This window comes from Ornithodoros turicata, chromosome 10 (assembly GCF_037126465.1).
Source record: "Ornithodoros turicata isolate Travis chromosome 10, ASM3712646v1, whole genome shotgun sequence".
NCBI classification, from domain to species: domain Eukaryota; kingdom Metazoa; phylum Arthropoda; class Arachnida; order Ixodida; family Argasidae; genus Ornithodoros; species Ornithodoros turicata.
In genome coordinates, this window is record NC_088210.1 from 33,552,995 (window position 1) to 33,580,337 (window position 27,343).

A 27,343-nucleotide genomic window follows, 5' to 3' on the forward strand; every position below is an offset into this window, starting at 1 on the left:
TGCTGCACTAGCTCTTCGCACGTTTTCTCTTTCTTTTTCTGCACTTTTTTTTCTTCCCTTTTCCCAAAATGCAGCGTCCAACACCAGGGTCTTTTCATCTCGCGCATCTCATTTCGCTTTGTTTCTTTATATCCATTATAGATTCCATCGAGTGGAGGCCTTTCTTTTTTTTTTTTTTTTTTGTCCCTGTCACTCGTAAAAAAGGGAGCCAACTCCTCTGGGAAGGTGCACCTTTTTTTGAGCTCTTCCTAGAGTGACCACAACGCTCTGCGATGGTGACAGGTTGCGCCCTCCAGCTGCGTCTGCCTTCCCTATGTATAGTATGTGCCCCGTCCCTTCTGCAATGGCCGCACATGGAAAAGCTTTTACGAAGAAGGATATGGGGCTTCAGCGGGAATCCGATTCTGTATGGCGGGGTCCTGCACGGGGTCCTCCAATCTACAGGCAGAAACCCAATTCTTTCTATTTTTTTCCCCGTTATTTCTTATTTTCTTCATTTTTTTGCTTAAGCCAGCTGCGTAACATATGTGATTGATGTTTTTTTTTTTTTTTTTCTCGAGGAATTTGTGAAAATGCCAATGAGCATCGGTGCCGGATACTGACTTCGACCCTCCTGATTTCGTGTTAAACAGGCTACCTATTATACTTTATTTATTTTTCTAGCAGCATGTTTCATAAATATCCGGCTCTTGCTTCGGAACAGAGCCTACTGGTATAGTCTAACTGATGCTGGCGATGTACATATTTGTCATTAAGGACCTTGTGCTACGAATTGTGGAGCATCAAGTATTTTTATTTTATTTGTTTTTTTTTGGGGGGGGGGACAGACAAGTCAATACACTGTTTTCAGTCTCTTTCACACGTTTACTAAATATGAGCGCGCAGTTTTTCGGCAAATTTGGCCTTTCAACATAACGAGCGAATCCACAAAAGCATGGAGCGGAAAGAGTTGACGCTAAAAACCCTTCTGTAAAGATAAAGATATCTCGGAGAGGAATCGATAACGTATGCATAATGGACCGTCCGGGACATAAAAATGAACATCTCCCTGCTTTTGGGGCCATTGTCGATGTATGAGTTCGGACGGGCATTATGGCATATATGCAACATAGCTCGTGCGAGCCACGCGTTTATAGCTTTTCCACTCTTGGAATGATCTTTTTCTTCTTATTTTTTAAATTTTTTTTAAAAATTTCCTTGCTTCGTACAGCGAGCCGAATGTTGCTGTGACGGCGCGCAGACGTTGACAACCTGTGAGAGTATGGCAGGAAAGGCGTGGCAGATAGGAGAGTGTTGGTGTGCGTCCTGGGGCGACTTCACGGGGTACTGCGCCTTCTTGGAAATCTGGCGCAAAATCGAGGAAAAACGTGGAACAGCGTGGCTAGATAGAGCTCCCGTAGAACGTCGCAAGGCGCACAACATCGATTTCGTCGTGCTTTCCACTATAATTTTGAAAGATACGTGTTATTTTGGAGCAATAACGTTCTTTTTGAGGTATTCAGATAGTGGAGGGGCAGCTCCGTTGCATGCATAACATAATGTGCTCTCTCATACATTAAAAATACCCCGGGAGGGCTCCTTTCATATTCGAAATTCTTTCATTTATTTATTTATTCTTTGTATGTGGGTCCGGGAGGGGCGATACAGCTACTATTATGTGCCCCCCCCCCCCGGCATTATCGATTGCTTTTGTGCCGTCCCCTCAATGGCCGGCCGCGTGTTTTTACAAGGGGGTGGGGCGAAAGAATGTGAAGCCTTGTTGGGGGTGGGGGGGTGGGGGGGGGGAAGCAAGTGAAGCCTGTCGCTTCTTAATTGGTTCATTTCAAAGTGCGGGGAATAGTGTGTTACTGTGCTTGTATTGTCGCCGTTTATTGGTCGTTTCTTGATAAAAGGAAATGGGAAATTTCGCGAACACGCTGGCGCTAAATTTTTTGAAAGGGGAATTTTTACTTTCAGATAAGAACGAGTGAGGTATAGGAAGAAATTGTTTTTCTCTTTGCCTCGTGAACGTGGGGAGAGTCTGTTAGGGTGTAGGCGGCAGGTATGGCAGCGGGGTTAAATATGTGTTATTGCTTTACTGTTTGTCCTGTAATTTCTGAGAAACTGCGGAAACAGAACAACAACAACATTATTTAAAAATGATGAATGGTGAGTATAGTGCAATTCGGAATGTCGTTCTATAGTTCAGACACCAGATTATTACCTTTTCTTTTTGCTAAAATTCGCTGGCTTTCGAAATATTTTGGGGTTCGTGCCTAGATTTCGCTGCAGTTTAGGATTTCGGTGAAAACCAGCAAATATCGTCCTTCTACAAATCTGGAAGGCCAGAAGGATTTGCGAATTTCTTCGAGTTCTTCCATAATTGAGCGACGTTTCGAATTGGTGCTTGAGGCCTTTTACGCAAGCAACGCTACAGAGACGAACGGCAGATTGAGATCGGCCACAGAAGCACATATGGCTCAAAGCTGTAGCGGCGATATAAACAATGGATAGGCGCATCAGTGAGGCGCGCTGCGAAGCAATAGCAGCAGTCGAACAAACGTAGCAGACGATCGTCCCCAGTCTCGCTGTCCGCCAGACGTCTCCCTCTGCAACTGAGCGTCCAGAGCCGTTTTGAACTTTTGAGCGTCAAGTCTGTTCGCAAACAGACGCACGCGCACAGCTGATGATGATGATGACGACGACGATTGGGAGGGGCAGCAAATATACAAGAATGCACGTAAGAAAAGAGGAGGTGGATTTAAAAAAAGGAGAGAGAAACACAAAGGCGCCTCTAGCAGGAAGGAGCCCGTGAGTAGAAGGAGAAGGGGAAAAGATGGATCGATATCTGGCTAGAGGGGAAGAGAGAGGATTGAGAAAGGATGAGGGGGACTTTGGAAGGGGAAGGAGTGCTGCTTGGGATTAGCCTAATCGGTTCAGTGCGTGCCGCCTGAGAGTCGTTCGTGTCGTCCGGCGCGCGCACGGTAGCAGACGACAGCACACAAATAGCAGATGAGTGGGTTTCGGTTCGTGCTTGGACTTCAGTCCCAAAAAGGGCCTCGTTTTGTTTGCGTCCAGATTTTTTGTCTCTCGCTCGAAGGCATTTGGGTGGTGGACTGGGTTCCTGGGTCCACCGATGCAGACTCACCCGTTAATTATACGTGTTTCGGAGGTGCAGGTGGCACTGTGTCTGCACACGGAGGAGTTTTTAATGGTGGCTTTGGATACCGGTCTGGCTACGGCTGTAATTATAAAGCTATGTCCGATGTAACAATATCTCGACGGCCATGGATACGATTCTCCATTGTTGTGCATGAAATATTTCTCGCACTGTCCCTACATAACGTCGTGGTACCGTGTATCGATTTTTCTGTTGCTGCGCGTCATGTGCGGTAAATTATGGTAGTTACAGGCTTAGTACGTACTAGCTACACGTGAAACAGTTTCAGACCTTGAAATTACTTGAGTAACGTGTACCGCCCATCTGCTCCTTGCCATCGCCTATGCTCCTACACCGAACCAGATTATTGGGGCGGGCTTCCCTAGCATAACGACCGTTCGCAACACGGCAACACTCATTACTCTAAAGCTCGCATTTTGTGTCGCGTACTTAACCTCGTTACACAAGCAGTGTACGTCCTCTCCCGGTTTGTCCCAACACATCAAGAGGCGGCTGCAGTTGACCTCCAATTACGGCGGGACCTCTAACAAGATTGCGTCAGATGTGTGGCTTTGGCCTAAATATACCGAAGAAGACTGTAGGCGATTAGGTCATTAATCAGCCAACGTTGCAGTAAGGGAGAAAAAAAGGACGCAGAAGGAACAATCCTTTACGGTTTCCTAGCTCCCCTGTCTGTTAATTCGGAACTGCTGTTCGGGAAGTCTGTCTTTGAATGAGGTAAATGAAGGACACGGGAGGGATGGGGTTGTAATTTGGGAAGAAGGGATGTTGCCTTCCCCAAAACAGGTGGAGAGGGTGTTTCAATGGGGAGCAAAGGAGGAGTTGCGGTTTGGAGGGGATAGGACTGAGGGGAATGGCCGTACAAGTTTGTGCCGTGAAAAAGAAAGTTTGGCGCCTCAAAGAGTTTGGCGCCACCACCGCATGGGACGGTGTGATGGGAGAAAGGTGCTGTTTACTCCTAGCTTTATGGCAGCCACCCGCGGAGTATAGCAATCGAGTTTTGGGGTGCTAACGAAGGCTCCGTCGGGAGTTGGGGGGAGAAGTTGCCGGGAAAAAGGGGTTGCGGTGAAGAGGGGAGATTTATTTTCTTGCGTTCCTCCTGGTTCGCTATGAGATAGTGGCGGGCCGAGGAACTTGTCAAAGGGACCAACGACAAAAAAAGAAAAACCCTTTCCATGATATTTAGGTTTTTGACTGCAGCGGATTGTGCGACAAATAACGCGAGCTACATGGTGATTGTAGCTAACCTGTAGCGTGCGAGAGAGAGTGAGAGATAGAGACGCTCTAGGAACCCACTGAGCTTCTCCAATGAGCCCATAAGTGAATGAGGGATGTTGAAATCACTCCGCGCTGAATGGAATGGAGTGTATGAGACACAAGTAGCGCCGCGTCGTGGGCGTATCGTTCGGATTTTCAGTGGCCAATGGGAGCTTACGGTCGCTCGCTGTAGTTGATGCTACGTGACGCCAGCAGATCAGGCCTACAAGGTGACGTCACACCGCAAATGAATGATCTTTTTCGGGGCGCTATTGTATATGAAGTTGTTTAGAGACGAGGCACTTTTGAGCGAAAATATTTTGCCCGTAATATATGGTGTCGTGTAGGCATGAGGGACGTACCGTAGCCAAGGTAAGCACACGAATGGGAAAAACACCGCCACAAAGCTTCCTCACTTTGTCGACGAAAAAGCAGACGACATTCGCATTTCTTTGCAGACGACGTTTCCATGTTTCCATTTGTTTTCAGATGACTCCGTAATGAGTATTTGGGGACGCTTTTTGTTGAGCGTAAGCCGTTCTCCGTGGAACCTAATACGCTGTGATACCCTCTCACTTGGAATGAGAGGGTGAAGGAACATCCGCGTTCTCTCATTAAAACTCTCGAGGGTCCAGAAGCAAAGAGTGGCGCTAAACAAAAACACGAACGGATTGTCGTGCTCGCTTCACACAGTCGCCGTAGAAACGTAGCAGAAAAGGAACGCTTTGGTTACGGTTCTGCTAGAAGCCTTTTCTGGTCATGTCTTATATGAAGACTTAAAAGACGAAACTCGGCAGAAGAAGCGGATTCTTGTGAGATCCGACGAATGGCTGGGGGGGGGGGGATATACGAAGGAAATCTCGACTATTTGGCTGTACGAGTGAAGAATTTGCGACAGTAACGCTGTCCAAACCGCGCGTGGAATGCGACGTGGAGTGGCGTCCTAGGAAGATCCGTTGCCTAGCAACCGATGCAGGCTCGCATGCAAGCGGGCGCCCGGTCGCGAATACCGGGCGCTGCGTGAAACTGGACACTGGAAAAAGGGAAATATAAAAAAGCGAAAAGAATGTCGCGCTTATCGCTAACGGGAACTTGCGAAGTGACAACAGGGAGTATTGTCCGACCGGTAGCCTGTTTAAGATTGTTTCCTTTTGTAAACTGAAGAATTTCTTTTTGTTCCTCAGTTGAATACATTTCAACTGAATTTCGAAAATGACTGGCTGACCGAAAATTGTGCTCCTCGCTTCACAGCATAATATGGCTATCAATGCTTCAAGTACTGCGGGTAATTGAGACGCACGACGACTGATACGCCAGTCACGCGGGCAGTATTCAATGATCATTGAAACCAATCGTCATTGAAAATGCGTGTAGCGCCACCTAGCGTGTAACGTGTCAACTTCCCAAAGAATATTGGATTCAGTGTTCCCCGACAGGTTGACACGTCACACGCTAGGTGTCACTACACGCATTTTCAATTGTCATTGGTTTCAATGCTCATTGAAGACTGCCCGTGTGACAGGGGTGTGAGATAATGATGTATAGTGTGTGAGGAAGGAGATACCCTGTCAGCATTATATACCCACCACCCAGCCATTATCATCTGAATCCGTGACGTCGAGTTTGGAATCGGTCTGGGACTCCATCAAACGTTCCGCACTCACCATCCCTGCGCCCATCTTGTTCTCACAATCAGGGGCGAAGCAACGTCCCGCATTCAGGGGGGACCCCTGATCCCAACCGGCGCCCACTTCCTTCCCCCGCCGCCACCACTAATTCATGCCCGGGTCCCAAAAAAAAGCCAAAGGAAAAGGGTTTATGGAATTTTATTCGCATGGCGGCACCTGAGATAAACACTTTGGCGCCTCACTTCCATGGGAATTTTGGGCACCTACGCTCTTAAAAATCAACTTCACCGCATAGCACGCTCCTAGCCAACCATAATCTCGAATGATATCGTTATCTGCCCTGATTTGTTGAAAACGGGAGGCGTGCGCCTTTTGTGACACTTATGACAATTGTGACACTTATGACAATTGTGACAATTATTATTATTATAAGTGTCACAAAAAGGCATACGCCTCCCCTTTTTCAACAAATCAGGGCAGATAACGATATCATTCGAGATTATGGTTGGCTACGAGCGTGCTATGCGGTGAAGTTCATTTTTAAGAGTGTACCCTCATCGTTCTCTCGCAGGAACTCATTTTACTCGTTGGAGAAATCTGCACACACACAAAAAAAGAAAGAAAGATACTTTTTATTCTGTTTGTTTGAATTCATTCAACAAATAGTTCGTATTATTCGAGATTTCGATAAACGATCTGTTTTATGAGCGATCTGTATGAAAACGTAGCAGGCAGACAACCACGTTTCCCTTTTTGTTTTGGTCACGGAATTCGCTCGAAATAGTCGGTGAAAACCTCGAAAAGTTACGTAATGCGAAAGCTATACAGTTTGGTAGACACCCTGTTTAATACAAAACGGAGGCAGCATTTTTTTGTGTACCACGTCATGTCCCTGTCTCGCTTCCATGCTCCCTTTCTATATGCTGTTGTATCAAGCAGTATTCGTTTGCAACATATTGCTTTCTCAGTAGCTGAAGCTGAAGGTATCTTTAGCAGCCCTCATACAAGACCCCCCCCCTTTTTTTTTCTTTTTATGTCATTTTTTTGTGTGGAGCGAATGTCCTGCGCAGGTGTTCCTTTTTATACGTCCTTTTTCTATTTTTTCCCGCCCTTCGGTGTGTATCCCGCAGCTCTTATTATACCCTCTGTCTTTTGTGCCGTCTGTCTGTGGTGTTAGTACCTTTTTTCTCTTTTTGTACCGTACGCATACCACAAATTGGGAACCTCAAAACAAACAAAACAAAAAAAGCGAAAGAGAGAGAAAGAAAAAAAAAATCAAGCAGAATTATTTTACTTTGCCCTCTCGTTATGTCCTGCTTCCAAATTCCGGCTTTTGTTGCGCTTCTGTATATTGAGAGTCGAATGAGCAGAAAAAAGACGAAAAAAAAAAAAAAAAGAGAGACTCAAGTGTGAGCCTGGTCTTTCTTTTGTATTCTTTGCCATTTCCTTCTCGTTCGTTTCCTTTCCTTTATCGCCTTTTTTTATTTTTCTCGTTGCATTCATTCGCCACCGCAAAGTAATTCATTTCTTAGTTCGGAAATTGTTTTTCCTCCTCCCGTTCTGCCTATCGTTTCCTTATCATGTTTTGCGCCGTATTTGCACAACAACAACCCGGTTGTTTGCAACAACGCCCGTCCTGGCTCAGCTGTTATCGGCCGGCCGGCTCACAAGTCGACTGCGGAAAGGCTGAAAGCAGAAAAAAAAAAAAAAACTAAAATAAAAAAGAAAGCTCTTCGCCAACGGGGGCGACCTTCCCTCGTGCAATCATGAAAAAAGGATGTGGTAACCATGACAACGGCGTCGCTTCCCCCTCTCCCTAATCGGCCCCTTTCTTTTCCGCCTTTTTCTTTTTCTTTGTTTTTTTTTTTTTTTTTTTTTTCGCCCCTCAATCTCTGCATCTTTCATTTACTCTCCGCCGGATCAGAACCTCCTGGAGATTCGATTTCAACCAGCGATCTGAACCGGGCTCGTACTTTTACAGATCTTATCCAGTTTCAGATTGTGAGAATTTTTTTTCTTTTCTTCAACTTCAGCGTAACTGTTAAATGCAGATTTAAATACGGCTAATCATAAATAATACGGCTCGTTCGCGACAAGACAGCATCGAAGTTTAGAGTGTCGCTACGGGGTGCGCATGAATCTGTCATTTCCTTCTTCTTTTTTTTTTTTTTTTTTTCTTTATTTCTCGTTGACTGGACATTCCTTTTGAGGGGCTCAGCCAGGGACCGGAGTGTCTAGTGGCCGGACCGGAGTGTCTAGTGGCCGACGACGTAGCCCAATGGTGCAGGTATACCGTCCACTTGTGCGTGGCGACTTCGAGTCCACAGTGATGAATGACTATGAGTTGACAGGTTCGCATTCCTCCAGCGACCTGTCCTGGGTTGTCCTTCCGACTTCTCAGAGAGGCATCGGTGCAGCAGTTCCCCCTTAAGTCGGCCCAGAACACACATTCTAACCCCGGTGTCTCCTATTTCTTCTTGCTGTTCACGGTTGCATTGCGTTGCGGACATGGAATGAAAAGAAGAAACAAAAGATAATTAAAAGATGAAACTATGACCGGAAATGTTCGTCGGCGTGTCTTGTTCTCACGGCCTCTCCTTTTAATTTTTGATTCCTTCAAAGTGAAAGAGAGAGGGAGAGAGACACACACTGCGAGGACTGGTTCTTTATACGAGCCAGCTATAAGAAGAAGTACAGATAAGGGGTGAGGAAATTAACGAAGGAGGGATTATCTCGGCTCGCCATCGTGCTTGTTTCGCGTTTCTGAGCTGCGTGCTCGGATTTCGAGATTAAAAAGGAAGGATGGGAAGGAGGTGGATGGCGCTGCTTAATCCTCACGGAGCAAGTAAATTAGCGAAAGTAAAAAAGGAAAATAAAGTCCGTAAGAGGGATAACGAGACGGCATGGTATATAAGAGGAAAGGGGCGAGATGCATGTTGCTGGTCTTCCTGGTAAATCTATTGTTTAGACACTTCAAGAGATGGAAAGGGAGAGCGATTAAAGGGTGATTAAGCCTCACTCGTGTCTCTGCCGAAACCGACCGGGAACGTCCTGCCTGGCTTGCTTTATTTGTTGAAGCATCTGCCGCACCCGATACTTGAACGTGATTCTTAATGAGTGTGTCGCGTAAAACTTTATCCGGAATGTCGTTTGTATGTAATCCATTCTTGCGACCCGCGTTAGCGCCGCGATGCAACTGGTGCTTTCAGCTGTCTACGCAAATGGGTGTTAGTCGGCGTCCTTCGCACACTTCGCGGTCAGCTGCGCCTGGAGAGTGGGCAGATAGTCATAGGGAAGACTCGAGACAGTTCAGCCGTTTGCATATACAGTGAACCCTCGTTATTGTGACCATGGTCGTTCCCTAAAATTTTGGTCATAATGCGGAATTGTCATATTAACGGGGGACATTTGCAGAGGTTTCACTAAATTGTTCCCCAGGAGTATGGTCGTAAAGCGCGTATGTCAGATTATCGGGGGTCATATTAACGAGGGTTCACTGTAGACTGTTTTTAGCGCAACCGTGGTTAGCATAATTCTCGTCATGCTTCTGGGCATAAACACTCTTCCATGTCCCGCTGGCATTTAGGTGTTTATAATATGGATCACCTAACCAGTTGATTGATTGATTGACTGGTTGATTGAATTTTTTGTTACTTTAAAATTTACTGTAAACGGGAGAACCTCGCACTCATCGAGTGTCACTTCCATCGAGACACCCCCGCACAAGTCACAAACTAGTTCGTTTCGCGTCATTTACAGAGAAAAAAAGAATAAAAAGGAAGGAAAACGATCAGCCGCCATTTAATTACATAATCACTCGACAGGCGGCGCCACAGTAATTGGCCAAAGCACAGCACGTGACTCTGACGTAATAACCCCATTTCACGCCACAGACTGCTGTTGCTAGTTGAAATAAACTTCCATAAACATAAATAAAAAATAAACACGGCCCAGAAAGCGGGGATTTCCCCCTTCGCGAAGTCGTTCCCCCTCTCAAAATGGCCACTCAAAATCCTCCCCGGGTGGCACGCTCTCTGTTTTTATTCTCTTTAATTTTTTGGTAATGTCCCACCTTGGTGGCAAGGCCCTGCTCGGTATACTGTGGGAATGCTCCTCTTTTCCTACAGGTGACGCTAATGAATCGTAAAAAGAGGAAAAGTATTTTTTTGCTCCTTCCTCGACCACATCCCCCCTCTGTACTAGTTGGATTTTGGTTCCCCTCTCGCGTCTGAAGCAATGGTCGTTCACTTTATGGACCATCCACGCGTACATTGAAGTTGTTTATAACTAGAGCCTGAAAAATCAACGATGAAAGTCTTTGAAAGAAAGTTTTTTGAGGCTTTGTTTGTATCTGTCCTTTCTATGTCGTTCCAGCCTCAGAACATCAGTTTATCTCTTGTCTAGAGCCTGAAGTTTTCGATAAATATTTTTTTCTAACTTCGGGGGGTAAAAATCGGGTAAATAAACATGTACACTAAATTCACGTGAATTCGGGTGAAAAAAACTTCCAGTATGCTAAATCGGGGTGAAATCGGGCTCAGTTACTCAACTAACTGTAGTGGTTTGGTACAAATGGTGATGTAACTGAATTTTTCTGCCAAACAAGTAAATTAATGCATTCTTACAGACATCCCAGTGAGGGCAATTTGCCAGGTAAAAATCGGGTTTCACCCTAAAGAGGCAACCTTCAATTCGGGGTGCAAATTCGGGGAAGAATCGGGTAAAACCCTAAAACTTCAGGCTCTATTTATCACATGTTTGGTGTCTTGGGTCGCCAAGAGTCGGTCCTTTTTTTCTTTTTCTTTTTCTGTACTCGTATGTGCGATACGCACCTGCGCAGGGTTGCGTCTTGACCATACTTACCAGAAGATAGGATCGACAGGGGCAGTTACGGCGTCTACGGTGGGGGGAGGGGGGATTGCCCCCCCCCCCGCTCCGATCCCGCGAGAAGGGGCGCCAAAAAGACACCTTTCGGACAGGACGACAGCAAGAGAGAAAGAAAATCAAGACTACAAGGGGGGCGCAAATTTCCCACTTGTCCCCCCCCCCTCCCTAGAGGCGAAGAGTAGACGCTGGCCTCGCACAGGGGTGATTGACACGCGGTCTCAGCAGGGCCTTTGCCTTAAAGGGGTTGAGACACTTTCGTACGTGTGGTTCGTTACATCATGGACACACTGTACTGCATGCCAGAACACTGAGGAAATCTTCTACGTGTCATATTTAGCTATATATAAGCCCTTGAACACACTCCCGAGCAAAGCGCAGACGTCACAGACCTCTGAGTTGCGTCCTTTTCTATTGGGAGCTGTAAGCACGTGACTTCTCGTGCGCTGCCTCACTGCGGCGACAGTGGGGGTCTGTGACGTCAGAGCCGCGTGAGCTTCGGTCTCCGCTGAGCCCGTTTTCTCCATTTCTATTATTACCGTCTTCGCTGTGAAACTTTCAATGCAGGTTCGCATCGGTGCAAAGAACCGTTTTTTACGTTTTTCTGGGTTATGCTGGGATGACCTGTCGCAACCTCTTTAAAAGACAGCATGGATTCCGTTTTCACCTCGATTGATTGAACGGGAGGAATTGAGAAAAAGCGCTCTGATCGACGGGAAAAGAAACTCGCTATAAAAGTCTTCTGTAAACTCAAAAATAAATAAAAAGTCGCAATAAAAATCTTCTACCAAAGAAACTCACGTTGGGAGGGCCATTCACGTGAGGAGGTCGCCGGACATTTGGAGATCAGTTTCGAAATTTCCGGGTGGATATGCGATCAGAGCGTATCAAAATGCTCCCCGAGAGTAGCAAGCCAGCCCTAGCTTGGCTAACATCTCTATAAACCCATAAAGAAGAAGAAGAAGAAAGAGGCGCGTGTAAGGTGGTGGTGGTGATGGCGATAGGGCTTGCCGTTGTCGGCCTCACGTATGTGGACAACGTCACGACTCACGCCCTGGGGGAATGTGCGTCCTGGGCCGACTTCTAAGGGAACTGTGCCGACATATGTCTGAAAGCGTCTGAGGAAAACCGCGCGTGTAAAGCTTTGCTTTCGTGTTGTCCTTCTCAAGCAACGAGAAGTTACGAAGTCTCGAAAGGAGCAAAACTTGCCCCCCCCCCTGTCTTTTACACCCCCCCCAACACATACACACTTTTCTCATCCTCTTCTTTCCCGCATGATTGAACCTCCAGAAACCCTCACGGAAACAACTCTGGGAAGTAAGCTCCGGGGAACACGCTATACTCACTGAATACAAACATATGACGTCATAAAGGAAATGACGTCACGCCGGACGTGGAGTCTACCGGCTTGACGCTCTCTCTCTGAGTGCGCGCCGTAACAAACCCGCATACAATTCACAACGTTGCCCGCATAAGTAATTAAATTTGCGCCTAATTCGAAGCCTTTGTTGTAACTATGCCCACTCACTCATTCTTTCCAATGCACCCCTTTGAGCAGGGTCTTTTAATTTACCGCTCGTCCCTTGGCTTTGAGTAGTAGTAGTAGCAGCAGCAGCCGGCGCTGGTGATGAACCCTTACCATACCGGCTTATTTGGGGTAAGAGCATTCGAGGGTGAGAGGGAAATTGGAGAGAGAGAAGAAAATGTCGTTCTTGTTGCTGTCGCTAAGTAATTACAAGAGTAGTTTACATGGAACGCTAAACAAATCCGCCCGCGCGCTTCTGGGGGAAACCATGTAGCCACGTGACTCTATGCACTGTGTTAGGCAGTCAGTTATATAGGCCTATGATGGTAGCTGGGAACGATGCTTGGGAAAATTTGCCCCTCACCAATGAAAATATCCTGAAAGCACCGACTGGCCCCTTCACAATAACGAACGCAGTCCGATGGTGTCCAGAAATGTCAAAAGAGCTTTGAGCGCAGATCTTTGCTGGGCTGGATTGGGCCAGGGACCAAGCAGTTAGCACACTTAAAAGTGTGGCCAACACATGGGAAATAAATCGCTATGGGATAAAGTTAGCAGGCGACGGCTGTCGACTAAACTCCGTCATGTAAACTGGGTCAGGCGATCCGGATCAGCTTCGAATACGGTGGCTACCGTGGCCAGAGTGGTGCTTCAGTCGACTGAGTTCTAAGGCCCATTCAGTGCTGGATAAATCCCAAGCAGCACAACCTCTTGGCCCAAGATTGTACCAATATTGGGCCAGTATTGCCAAGATTGCACCAATATTGGGCCAGTATTGCCAAGATTGTACCAATATTGGGCCAGTATTGGTCCAATATTGGACCAACATGCTGTGCTGCTTGGGAAATGTTACAGGGATGGGTTGGTGGAGGAGTGTAGACGCAGTGTTCCCTGTATGCCTCTATCTATGCGCATTTGTGTTTGTCTTTCGTACCGTATATCTATCTCCCTTATCTTTTGCCGGCTAATTATGAGTCCATTCCGCTCTTTTGCAGATGCTGGTGGAGTAGACAGTCACCTTTGTGATTTGGAAGGCGGGGTAAGTGTCTGTATTCTATAGGGGGACTCTCTGCACTGTATCATACTGGTGTGTTGAATTGCCATGGAACACAACCAATAGCAGCAGGGCAGGGTTAATCATTAGAATGGCAAGAGCAGACCCAAATGCCACGATACAAAGCGACATGCTGTCGACACTACTGACTAGTAAGAGTAAGCTGGAAGGAACTCTTCCGTAGCATACGACGCAGGGACACATATCCTAGATGTAAGTTACCGTAACCTGATGATATGTGTATGTGGAAAATCATCGTGTCTGGATTAGATTGTGACGTGTGCACTTGCCGTCAACATAGCCGAAGTCTCATTCGAGAAGGACACATATTCTCTTTCATTTTTCTCCATGCACTTTCACGTTCACAACGAGACGAGGCAGGCGTTAAAAAATAGTAATAATAACGTAAAGAACAGAAGCTGAATCAACAATTATGACGAACGCAGCATTTTAGATAATTGGTTCGGCGCTGGTGAGGTTTAAACTGCCTTAAACGACGCAGTCTTAAATGTCCTTAATAAGGCTTACGTTCGACCTAATTATTGATTCAGCCTCTGCAATTTGCGTCGCTTAGTTGTGTCAAGGTTGCGGGTTCGTCTTCGTTCGAAGCCTGTTGCAGAAGCGACGTCATTTCTTCTTCCGCAAATGACGTCACATCATCCACTTTGGCTTGGCTTGGCTTGTGTTGACTAAGACGCTGCCATGCCTGGCCTTGCGCCACAACTAAATACTGCTCCATTATACGCACCCCCTCCTCTTCCTTCATTCATACCTCCTACCGCCAAACGGTCGTGGTATCGATCGTAACAAATAACCGAACGTAGGTGACGTCCTCCGTTCGCTTTTCTTTCTCGTTCTTGTCTGGCAACCTGCGAGCGTTCAACCCGGCAGTGTGTGGTCAGCCGTGCGTTTAATCCTGGCGTACGGATTAACGAACCACGACAATAACGCGAGACTCGCCCTGGCGGCGGAAGTGGCAATGAGAAAAGACAGTGGGCTCCCTATTGTTCCCGTCATCATAAACCAATTATGACGGTATATAGCGTTATCTGCGGGAGCCGCCGACCGTGGCGTCCTCTAGTTGGAGCTTTCTCCGATTGGTGCCGCGGAGATCGAGCCTCCGATGGGCTGCGAGGACGCCGTAGCCGTAGGGCGGTCATTCTTTTGTTTTTCCTTCCCATAAAGTTAGCGGGGCTGCTTAGCAGGCAGACCACGTTCTGTCGGAGGAGCGTGCGGAAGGTGGCGGTTTTGTGGGCCTTCGGAGACGGACTCCATCTGGTGAGATGTGGCGGAATTAAAAGATGGGAGTAGGATTTTTTTTTTTTCCCGTTGGTTTTTGATCACCGCACGGAAGATTATATACAAAACTGTGTGGACGCGTTACAGACTCTTATATATGGCGTTTCGTGCCAAAAACATTGATGTCGACCTTCGAAACTGCTCGCCCATGTGTTCCGCATGCGCATGTGTGTCATGATAAGACGTCATACTGCGGCCTACGGAGCACAGATAGGATATGTAAGGATAAGTGATATGTCCAGTCAAAAAGAAGAAAAAAAAAAACGAAACTCTCAACGGCACTGGTACATATGTAAAAAAAAAAATAAAACGGAATATATGAAAAGCGTCCATCGCTAGTCAGTCGGAAGAAAAATAGAGAGAGAGAGAGAAAAAAAAGAAGTGCGAGTAGAATACAGAACCAGTTTTATTCTGTTTTCTAAGAAATATGACGCTTAATATGCCCCTAGTACGTGCATCACGCGTAACACAGCTACATGAAAAAAAAAAAAAAAGAAATCCTTTCATCATACTCATATTTATCATCCCTTTTTTTTGGGGGGGGGGGGACATACATCTCCTTGCAGTCCCCGAAAGAAAAATGCCTCGTTAATGCGGACGTTTCGCAAGAAAACATTCTCATACGTCTTCCCTTTCCACCTTATACTGTGACGAAGAGAAAAGCGCTCAGTGTGCGGCGGTGGTTACTTATACGACTGCAGCGCCACCAAAGAAGGATGGCGGCCGTCCCCTCATCTATTCGGCCGCATATCTCTAGCCGCACAGACGTACAAAACCGCCGCATTTGTATGGATACTACGAAGGAAAAGGGATGCGAAAAATTGGGAGGTTATTTTTCATCCCTCCCTCGCAGCAGCACAACCGATGTGTCCGTGCTTCGGTTTTGTAAAAGATTTTTTCTTGTTTTGTTTACAATCTTTTATTACGCGCCATTCCTGTTATTATACAAGTTTCTGGGCCAGTAGCAGTTCTTTTTTTTATTTATTTATTGTGTGGCTGCGTTGTTTTTTTGAAGTATTTCCGTGGCAGGGAGGTATACATACTGCGATACAGCGATCGTCATTTTGAGGGTGATCCATCAGAATCAAGTAGGGCTGCAGCGACGGCGGGTCGTATACTATGGGGGGGGGGGGGGGGGCGCGGATCAGTCGCGCTTGGCAGGGTTGCCAACATCACTTCGGAATAATCCGCCAGTTTTTGAACGGTGTCGTTGTACAGTAAACGTGAGTGTTGTTGATCGCGTTTGTGGGTTTCGGGGTGACGTTCGGTATGAAGAGCGTTCTCGAGAGTCGTAAAAGAAAAGTGGAAGAAGGGATCAACAGATAAGTATACGTCATATGTGCCTCGTGTCACATGTCCTCGTTCGTCGTGCACAGTTTTCGCGAGATCTCCGTGCGAAGAGCTTGAATGTGGACTTATGACGTCAGGAAGCCACGTGATCTGCTCGTTGTTTTTTTTTCTATCTGTAAACGGGCTTCGGCGTCGTCATAAGAAACCCTCTTTTCGGTAGCAAGAAAACGCTGCGGACTGATCTTTGTCAAATAACGAGAGCGACAAGAAGCTGCACTCTAAGAAAAAAATGAGTACTTTTACTCCTTTTGGGGAGTAATTGCATTGCCACAAAAAATAGTCCCTTTCGGGAGTAAATGCACGGGAGTAAATGAATGTCACAGAGTGAGGACCGCATTTCACGCGCTGTTGTAAGAGTCCCAGGTACATAATTGGTGCGCACGCATGAAAATACTTTGAAGCAAACCGTCAACCGTGACATATCGAGTGATATAAAATCTTGCGCCATACTAGGGCACAACTTGCGAAGAAAGATGCGCTAACTGTTTCTTACTCTGTGTGGCTGGAAAATTGCTACGTTGTCTGAGTTATACAGCCTTATGTCGTTCAAATTGACCAAGGGCACATATTTACGTAGACTCTTGCATTCAGGAGACCATTCGCGAAGTTTAGTGTCAATTTGCAGTCCTGGGGAGTAAATGTCGGGACTAAATGTTGGGTTAGGGGACTAAAATGGGGAGTAATTGTAGACTAGGGGAGTAGAAGCTGAAATTACTCCACGTTTTACTCCTTTTTTTCTTATAGTGTGGGGGAAAAAGGGTGTCTGTCACCCCCACTGTAGAGGGCAGCACCACCGAACACAGGTCGATTTGAAAGTGGCGGGGAGTCGTATATTGGATATCCATATACCCTTTCGATCAGACAAGCCCGACAACGTGGGGGAGAACCTAATAGGATGAACGTGTGCTGCCCTGGGAATCTGATTGGGGGGCTTCGACTAATGGCCCGTGCTATCCGCCCCCTGGCGGGCGATTCCGGCTCTCCTTTCCACCACATCAAAGTGTCCAGGAGATAGCGCCACAATTCTTCCCCCGATATATATAATGCACAAGATGAAGTGCGGCGAAGTAAATGTTCCGCTTGCGGGACTCCATCTAGCGGTAGAATAGCGATTCTTCGATTTCTTCCAGTAGAGTACCACAGAAACGTTGGACTTTTTCACGGTGGCGCATTTTTACCGCATACTGCTCGCAAGCCTGGTTTTACATTCAAAGAAACTGGTAGGAGCACGCTGCATTGCTGCTAACGGTAAAAATTACGTGGATGCATCCATAAAGTACCGGACGACGTCCTAGTGGACCTTCCACCGCCCTCTGTTGGTATACCGTGTCCTCGTGCTGACGACAGTTTTGCGGATTCGACCCAGGCGAAGGACGCCAGCCACTTGTTTAGAACAACAACAACAACTTTATTTTAATGATGATGGTTGGGTAAATAATAAATCAATGCGGTGTACTAACTATTCTGGCGCACATGCCAAAGAGCTCTCAAGTGGGCAGAATTAATCCGTAGACCGACCCATGATCACAGTTCTCTCTCTCGCGTCAAATCTTATGTTGCGTTACTCGAGTTTCTTGGCTTCATTACCATTTCATTTCGAGACGTTGAGATGGTCGAACCAGAAAAACAATGTGAAATTCCACACTGGCCCATTTTGAAGACGGGTATTGTGTCCTTTATTCGATTCGTTTCTGCGTGCCATAACCACTAGTTGGCGCAACGCGAGCGAAACCGGCACGCCATCTAGTGGACGTGGTGTGAACACGAAACGAAGGAAGCAGACGACAGCGTTGCTTGGCTTGAAAAGGCGAATCAAGTGGGTTGGTGCGTTATTTTACGTAGCTTTTTCTTTTAATTGTGTTCCTATTAGCGCGACGTCGTAAGTTTCACTCTCTCTCTCTTCCTTCCCTCCCTCTTTCTTAATTGTGCTCGTTGCTTTATTTGCACTACTTAGGGCTCCAGTTGCATCGTGGGGCTAACGCGAAACACGTACGCGCCCTTATTTGACTGGAATTTCGCGTATGTTCAGAATCGGCGGAAACCTTCGAAGAAAATGGTCACGTGATGGGAAGCACGAAGCCAGGAAATTTTGTATCGGGGCGAATTTTTCCACGCCCTCGCCTTCGCTACTCTAATATGGCGGGGCCATAGATTGGAGCAGGTGATTGCGTAAAGCCTCGGGGAAGGATATTGAGCGGGAAGAGGGGGATGGAGAGCCCGTCGAGAATTAATTAATTTTGCCCCCCGGGGTACACAAAATAATCCTATGACGTCATTCGTCAGGTTTCCCCCTACCCCGCGCGCGTCAAAAAGGATCGGCCAATGGCGCATTGTTCTCGGTGTGGCCAATGGAAAGCTGCGCACAGCGTAAAAGCCGTCCTGATGTCATCACTGGATATATATACCGTCGTACAAAGCGAATGCATTTCGGGATGGGTGGGTATAAGTCCCCCCTCCTTCCTGAGAGTGTTTTTAGGAAGAGAGGGAAATAAATTGTATTATGGGAATGGGGACTGAGGCTGGGGAAATGAATTGACGATGAAAGATGAGCCACTGAAATGAAAGTCACTTCTTAGGCAATTTGAGGCTTTGTTTGTATCTGTCCCTTCTATGTTGTTCCAGCCTCAGAACATCAGTTTATCTCTTGAAATGAATTGTTCCGGGCACGTTGTTTTGAGGGTGCATTTCCTTCTTTCTTTCAATTTTTTAAATTGATACTGCGAAATAAGGGAGAGAAGAAGGTTTCCAGGATTCTACTGGCAACATTGAGGAGACATGGCGAGGCGAATGGATAGAGGAGCTCATATTTACGGTGGCTTGCAAAACACACACACACAAAAGAAAAGATCTGGGCGAGTTTGAGGACGCCCTTAAAAAAGCAAGGATACGACATTTCAGCTGGCTTCCATCCGCACAACCAAGCTCGCGTGGCTTACTGACTAAGATGGTTGACTTCCACGCCGGAACTGGGTAGGTGATCCGGGTTCGAATCCCGGCTGTGTGCTGACTGGGTGTTTTTCCACTCATGCACTGTAAGGCAAATATGTCAGCTCAGTTCCCCGTGAAGTCTGCCCATGGCGCACGATCTTTCACACGAAGCATGATGCCATACAGTGAACCCTCCTCGTTAATATGACCCCCGATAATCTGACATACGCGCTTTACGACCATATACTCCTGGGGAACAATGCAGTGAAACCTCTGCAAATCCGCCCCGTTAATGTGACAATTCCGCGTTATGACCAACATTTTGGGTTAACAACCATGGTCAATAATAACCAGGGTTCACGGCGAGACACTTTGTATATGTGCAGGCAGGCAGGCCTCCGCAGCGCCACCTGTTACAACGGCGCAATTTATTTCTGAGAGCGTTTATAAGTGTACATATGTCTCTTATAGCGGCACATTATATTCGGCGCGTAGCCAGTTACATGCTGCTGGGGAATGCGGTAGTTTTACCAGATCACGTGGCATATAGTGGATGGTCACTTTGACGCGGGTTGAAATCCCGGCACCTGAGGTCTTCCCTGAAGTCGGCCCAGGAAGCACACTAACCCGCCTGTCCTCTCTCCATCTGTCCACGTCTGCACGCCGCTCAATGATTTGCGGCGCTAACAGACACACGCACGTACACAAAGAATATGGTAGTTTCACTCTGTAAAGAAAGGCTTACTTGAACAGCGTGACAGTGAAAATAAGCGGAAGAGAACCGACTGTGCAACAGTAGCAGCGGGAAGCACTTCTTATCTGTTTCTGCTACTGTTCCGTGATATGGTTATATCGAGAAGAATAAAAAAATGCTGCTCTCGTATCGCTCTGCTCGTTGTGCGCAAGGGCGTCTGTTTGCGAGCGCCTTTGCGGTTGCGTACTCCAAGGTTGTTTTCAACGCGCGCACTTTGCTTCGAAATGTTAGCATCGTGCATTCATGGGTATTCTGGAAAGATTGCACCGCAGTCGCAGCCGGGAACGACGCCGTGCACAGCTACGTTACTTTTTGTTTTGTTTTGTTGTTGTGATCAACGGCTGCTAGCTGCGAGGTCACGCGAGAGACCGTGAGGTGGTGGGTTCGAATATGCTACCTCCGGCTTTGCCGTCTGAGGTTGTACCACACACTTTTTATCAATACGCTACACTCTAAGAAAAAAAAAGGAGTAGTTTTACTCCTTTTGGGGACTAAATGGCTTGCCACAAAAAATAGTCCCTTTCGGGAGTAAGTGCAGGGGGAGTAAATGAATGTCACAGAGTGTAAACTGCATTTCCCGCGCTAGTTGTAAGAGTCCCAGGTACGTAATTCGTGTAACATGCATGAAAATACTTTGAAGCAAACCGTCAACCGTGATATATCGCGCGATATAAAATCTTGCGCCATACATAGGGTACAATTTGCGGAGAAAGATGCGCTAACTGTTTCTTACTCTGTGTGGTTGGAATATTGCTACGTTCTCTGAGTTATACAGCCTTTTATGCCGCTCAAATTGACCAAGGGCACATATTTATGTAGACTGTTGCATTCACGAGACCGTGCGCGAAGTTTAGTGACGATTTGCAGTCCTGGGGAGTAAATGTCGGGTTAGGGGACTAAAATGGGGAGTAATTGCAGAATAGGGGAGTAGAAGCTGCAATTACTCCCCGTTTTACTCCTTTTTTTTTTCTTAGAGTGATATGATAGTATAGGTCAGCCTTTCGTGCAGTGGCTCAGCTTTTCCCTTTCCCTTCAGCTTTTTCCTTTACCCTCAGCTTTTTCCTTTCCCCTCAGCTTTTCCCTTTCCCCTCGTGCACGTAGAACGGTCTCATTGGATCGCTCTCGAATATAAGGTACCACAACAACTGCACGTGAGGTCCACGTTGTTTCATCTTTTTCACCATGGTGTTGTGGCCCGTCTGCGAATGCCCCCTTATTGCTGCTTTCTGAGTGGACAGACGCGTTGTCACGTGTTCTCTCCAACATTTTCTTTCTCTCATGCGCAGAGACGTATACTGTCGTAGCGTATTCGATCAATGTTTTATCGATGTCACTTCGCAAACTTATACGATATCGGGAACTGCCAAAAACGCAGCCGCTTCGCAAAGCGACGATCGAGAACGAGGACACACTAAGAAAATTCCCGGACGGATGTCTGCACTGTTCACACCGAAGTCGGCCCAGGAAGCATTACTAACGCCCTCTCCCTGTCTCCCACACTCTTACACCGCCCTTATAGCCACTGTTGCTTCGCAGTGCAAACGCGGGATTTAAAAAAAGAATATTTCCCGTCTTTTTTTTTTATCCTTATCCTTTATTTTTCGTCGGATCCAGATCTGTTATACAGCTGGACGGATGGCAAGGGATTGGCGGAAATCGGGATTAATCGAAAATTGGGAAATCGAAAATTGGGAAATCGGGATTAATGGGATCCGGACACAATAGTGCACAATTGACTTCCAAAGTTAAAAGAAACACGCGAGTGTGAAAAAAAAAAAAAAGAAAACGTCCAGTTCTCTTTCTGTCTTGGATTCCAGGAACAATTGGTACGAAATTGAGGGACACAGTTTTCCTCTTTTCCCCTTCAAAGTATACGCTCCGGACAATCCAGCGGAGAAAATACACGTAGTATACGATGAAGTTCCCCTTTTTTCCCGATAATGAAATCTCGCTCGCGAACGAAAGAGGGCGAGAGTGTTTCTGCGCGGGACACGCGACGGAAATGAAGTAAGGGGGACGATAATAAAAGGAGCGAAAAGGGGAGAGGGGGAGAGATATAGGGAGAGATATTTGGGGGTCACTTTTGGTTTATTGCATCACAGCAGGGGGTGGTCAAGCGAGTGTGAAGGGGGGCCGGTGGTGCATGCATAGCACTCTTTGGACGTTCTGCAGCAGGAGGATGTGTAGAGGCGAGGGGAGATAGAGGAAGAAATGAGAGAGAGAGAGAGAGAGAGAGCGAACGGAAGGTCGGGAGCTTTAATGTGGAAGCACGCCTTATATGACAAAGAAGAAAAAAAAAGAACAGTTACTTGGCGAGCAATTGCAGCGTAGCGTCCCATAGGTAGGAATTGTCCACATTTTTTGGTCCCCTGATTTCTGAAATTTGCTCCCGAACACTGTCACATAAACTTTTGTGCATTCGAGAGTAAATTGTGGCAAGCATCTCGTCCCCCCAAAAAAGCCAAAAATACTCCCTTCTTTCTGAGGGTGTAAATAAAGTACAGATGATAAATATAACGAAGCATAAATGAAGCACAGAGTCCGAGCTCCGAGAATAATGTGACAGTTCTTCGTTCCGGGTATGATAAATATTTATGAGCAGGAGTTGAAATGGCACAGGAGTGAAACTGACGCGAGGAGGATATAACTAGACAACATAAATATGCGTTTACGAGGCCTGCATGTATTTGTTTGTGCTTTTGTGTCTGCAACAACGTGTGTGCGTTTGCTAAGATCTTACTAGATGACCTTGACCAGCTGTACCTCATCGGCATATTTCCATCGAAAAAAAGAAAGAAAAGAAAAGTAACTCCCAGGTCATCCTGTATGTCATGTTTACCACAGAGCCCGAGCCATTCTTTGCACACGTGGACATTCTGTCCCGCAAGCCGTTCTCCTTCTCTCCCCATCACAACAATGCAACAGCCGCGTCACCGCTACGTTCCCTTTCCCCCATCATTCATTCACACACACACACACGCGTACACTGCCTCTAACTGCTTATAATAAATTGTGATACCGGCCATTTGCAGCAGAAACCCTACAAAAATAGCAAAGAGGGCGAAGAAAAAGAAAAACGCGCAGCGTAGCGCCCTCTCCCTTTTTGCTCTCTCTATCAAAAAAGAGAGGGCGAAGGTAGGCGGAGCTGTGCAGTGATCCCGCTTTCCTCCTTTCTCTTTTTTCTTTTTTTTTCGCGTTGCCTGGAGTATTTTTGCTATTTATGCATTCAGGCGATGTTGCTTCTTCTTTGCAGAAGTGCCAAGGAAGTAAAAAAAAAAAAAGGAAAAACGAAGAAAACGCAACACGAAGCTTCCTGTGTAGATTACGTATTTGTTGTTGGTCGCGTTGTAGCCCTACAAAGCGGAAGGTCGATTGGGTTGTGGCTCGAGGACGATGACGTGATTTTTGTTTCTTTCTAAAAGCGGAAGCGCCCACTAGCGGAATTATTTCTTTTTCAGATACGACGTGCGTATGTGTTGATTCTCTTTGCGTGATTGGATTTGGAAGCTCTGTCTGTTGCACAAATCCAAGTGTTGCGTGAGAGAGTCGGGAACGTTACAATGAAGGGCCAGTTTTTTTGACGCAGATAAAGATGTTTTCAGTTTGTGTTGCCGCCAACTACCCTACACCAATAGATGTCTCGCCTGCATTTGGGGGGGGGGGGTCTCAGTGCTTTTTACGTGTTTGTAGGTGGTGTGACCTGCGACCGATAAGGCAATTACAGCTTGCCACGAAAATTCGAATCCTCACCAAAACGACAATAAAATTACTTTGAAATGTGCATAACGCCTTTCATACTTGTTCGGCGTGGATTCTCTGTGACGAGTGCAACGCAATATCCATATTACCGAGCAATATAAGACCTGTCAATGACAGATTGCAGAAGCGGAAATGATGACGCCCTTCTGCTATCCGTCGTGCGGAGAATTCCTGCTGGAGGTAGTACGAAACTCCGCCACCGTGGGCGCTCTCACTCCACTGGGTATGCAGCGCCATCTATTATAGAGAAGAGCTACTCACGGTTGTTTTCATGCCCTGTTCTTTCTCTGTCAGGGGGGTTTCCAAAGAGCGAGCTCGTTGAAACGTAAAAACGCTGCAGGGCGGATGAATTAAATATTGGTAGCAGTTTCGCTGGCATGCGTAGCAGACGATGGGGTTGAATTTTTCTTGTCCGTTTTGTCCCTCGCGATCGTATTGTCTGTTTTTGGTCCCTCATGAACGTAAAAAAAAAAAGAAAACAGGCTGGCAACGTTGACCGAACGCTAAGGTTCTGTCTTCCGCGGCTGCCGTGGTAGGTAATGTCTTCAGCAGTTGCAATTAACTCAATATTTTTCAGATTCGGATGGAATTTCGATCGAAATATTTTGGCTTATTTCCTCTCTCTCCCTGCGAGGAGGAGGGGGCCCCCTCAACAGTCCCAGGATCCCACCATTGGAGGGTTCAATGTCCACGTAAACGGTAAAATACACCGCGCAGAAGCAAAAAAGACAGCTGTAGCTTCTTCCACGAATTTCATGGCTGTTTGTTAGAGGATACTTCCTTTGCTGCTGACTGCCATTCGATGCCGGTGATCGAAGCGTTCTCGGGGAACGCACAGGACTTTGCTCTTAAACACGAGCTCCCTGCGGCTCGTCTCCATCAGACAACGGCGGGGGGAGAGAAGAAAAAAAGAAAAGGAAGAAAAACTGCGTTTCTCCTCTCCCAGTGCCGCGGAAAAAGGAAATGAACTGTGAGGGAGGTTGCATTTAGTGGGTTCCCCCTCTCCCCTACCCCAGGTTGCCAGATGTCGCGGAGAGGGAGAAAATGAAGAGAAATTGACGACCCAAGATGGCTGCCGCGGGGCATGTCGCAGAAGTAAGAAGAGAAGCGGCGCGCTCATTGGGTGACTCCTCCTCTCCCCCGGTTAGGGGCGGAGCAGGGGGGCGTTAGAAAATCTAGCCGCCCGTTGGCTTTGGAGTGCCTTCGTGACGCCGCTTAATTTGTCGCTTATCGGTTGCCATGGCAACGAGGTATTATGGGAGCGGCAAGGATGGACGGCTTGGGAGCTGCAAAATATGCGCGGTATGTTGCGTTCGGCCCGACACACCGTCCTCCATGGCTCACGGTAGAGGAGGGGAAGAGATTTAGATTTTAATCTTTCTTTTCTTTTTCATATGCCAAGAGTGCTTTCGAGAGGCCTTTGTCCCGCTTCACCTCGGCAATAAACGCAAGCAAAGAGGTGGAATGAAACAGAACGGTCACTGGTTGCGCGTGTGACCACGTTGCTGCAGACGGTCGGCATTGACATTCCTTTATGAATCACGTCTTCAACGTCAGACGTTTAACACGTTGGTGAGATAAGTAATAGCAATGGTAGTACGTTTGTGTTCCTTCCAAGACGAATAGGCTGGCAACGCATTGCATGTCCTTTCACACTCCTTCCTGCTGTCCTCTCTCCATCTGTCCACGTCTGTACGCCGCTCATAGCGACAGTTGCTTCGCGGTACTAGCACGGACTTAAAGAAAAAAAGTTCGACCGTCACTGCTGGATAAATTAGAACCGGCGTGGCCTCATGATGATATCAGTCACGCTATGAGCGCAGTGTGGTTTATGTAAAAGCCCAGAAGCTGCAATCCTTTTCATGCACGTATCACATTCAAACATTTGATGTCATGAAGGTCTAAAGTGTTGACCCAACATGATAAGGTCCACCTTGATAAGATCTAAGGGTTTCTACGCTCTTACTTTGGACAAAAGTTCTCGGAGCTGTGGCGCATTCAGAGTGACACTGTACCATTCGCTCCGAGGAAGGAATGGCCCTGAGACTGTTCCGTAAACTTTTGTCCAGCACTGTACCGACGTAGACATGCCGCAACAAATAAGACCAGGGACAAACACAGAGGGATATTAAGTTGTCTGTCCCTAGTCTTGATTGCTGTGCCGTCGCATTACCAACTACCCCAGATATCTACAGTGCTTACTTGTAACCCTATCCTGCCATCCTAGCCATATGATAAGATATGATAAAGTAGCCATTACTGCAGCGTGTGAGTGGTTAACACAATACTACATTACACAAATGTGAAACCAAATGCAAGGAACTGCATGGACATAGTGTATTGAACACTGCTTGTCCTGGGGATCAGCGCAACGTTACAGCTGAGCTTTATCACTTTAGACAACCCGCAATGATCAGTTCTGAAGTGTAGGAGCTGATTTCTGGTTTGTTCTCTCTTTTTGTTGTTGTTTTGTTGTGTCTTGTTGTTGTTTTGTTTGTTCTATCTTGTTTCTGGTTTGTTTTTCTTCCACTGCTACCATCATGTTTTCGTCGCTCCAACATTTTTCCACCCTATCAATCAAGTTAGACAAGATGGCTTACGAGTAATCTCCAGAATGTGAAACGGAAGTGCGCAATCAATTAATTTGTACAGTATATCGTGTCAGGTCGCTGAATATTGCGTTTCCTCGTGCGTTTCAGAAGCTGAGCATGGAGGTCTTGTGCAGCACGAACTACATAGCGTGAGGTCTCCTCAGGACAGCTCGGCGTTGAACGAGACAGCGACAACACCTCAGGGCGACATGGTGTCGACGCAGACAGTGATGCCACCTCCCGCTCCTCCTCCTCCCGTCAGCACGTCGATGAGCATCCAACAGGTGAGCACATCTTTGTCTTTACCAGTATTGACATATCTGGTAGATACTGCAGTGTAGAAGGAAGCAGAAGCTCAAGAAGTAACTTTGCACGAATAGGGCTAGGTTTAGCTGATCCTGTGACCAGTGACGGGCAGCACTTGAAGTACTCGGTACATAAGTAGTACTTTTAAGGGTACTTAAGTATATTTTTTGGGGACACTTTTACTTTACTTAAGTAATCCTGCTGAACAATACAAGTATCCTTCTCGGAGCCTTGCTAGCTCGCGTATTGAGGCTAGCTAGCTATTTGAGGGTACTTAATAAGTACTTCAAGTACATTTCTCACTACACTTCACTCAAAGTCTTTAGCAGTGCTTTGCCCATCACTATTTATGACTCTATAAAGAAAAAGTCCAAAATCTAGATCTTGCATGAGTTGATTTAAGTTCCACTAAGTGGCTGATGGTCCTCCTGCTACTTTTCATGTCTCCCGCAGCCGGTAAACAATTCACCATCCCCCGTGGGAGTGATAGCAGGGGCAGCAAACTCGGTGGCTGCAGTCTCCCAGGTGCACAGCCATGTGACCACCTCTGTGCAGCAGCCTTTGTCCCAGTCCCCCATCAGCATGGCCCAGACCTCCATCAACGTCCACCAGGGACCCATCAGCGTGCCCCACTCCCAGATCAGCATGCCCCAACATTCATCCACGTGCACAGTCATCCCTCAGCAGACGATCCAGAGCATGGCCCAGTCCCAGCTGCAACCCGTGAGTTGGGGGTTATTGTCTGGTCTGGGATCGATAATTGAAAACATGTGAGTGTGTTGAGTCGGAAGTGCCTTGCGATGAAAAAGGTTGCATGCGTGCTAGCATCTTATGTCCAGCAAAAATGT

At 46.9% G+C, this 27,343-nt stretch overlaps 1 protein-coding gene across 8 annotated transcripts in view; it reads left to right on the top strand.

Annotated features, from left to right (window-relative positions):
• LOC135369968 (polyhomeotic-like protein 3) overlaps positions 1–27,343 on the top strand; it is a 124,390-nt gene that overhangs the window by 79,806 nt on the left and 17,241 nt on the right. For all 8 annotated transcript variants that reach the window (XM_064603590.1, XM_064603594.1, XM_064603593.1 and 5 more), the window contains exons 3-5: positions 13,450–13,493; positions 26,298–26,473; positions 26,949–27,218. In XM_064603590.1, the coding sequence (XP_064459660.1) occupies positions 26,399–26,473; positions 26,949–27,218 (345 nt within the window). In that variant the 5' untranslated portion in view covers positions 13,450–13,493; positions 26,298–26,398. The remainder of the gene's footprint in view (positions 1–13,449; positions 13,494–26,297; positions 26,474–26,948; positions 27,219–27,343) is intronic.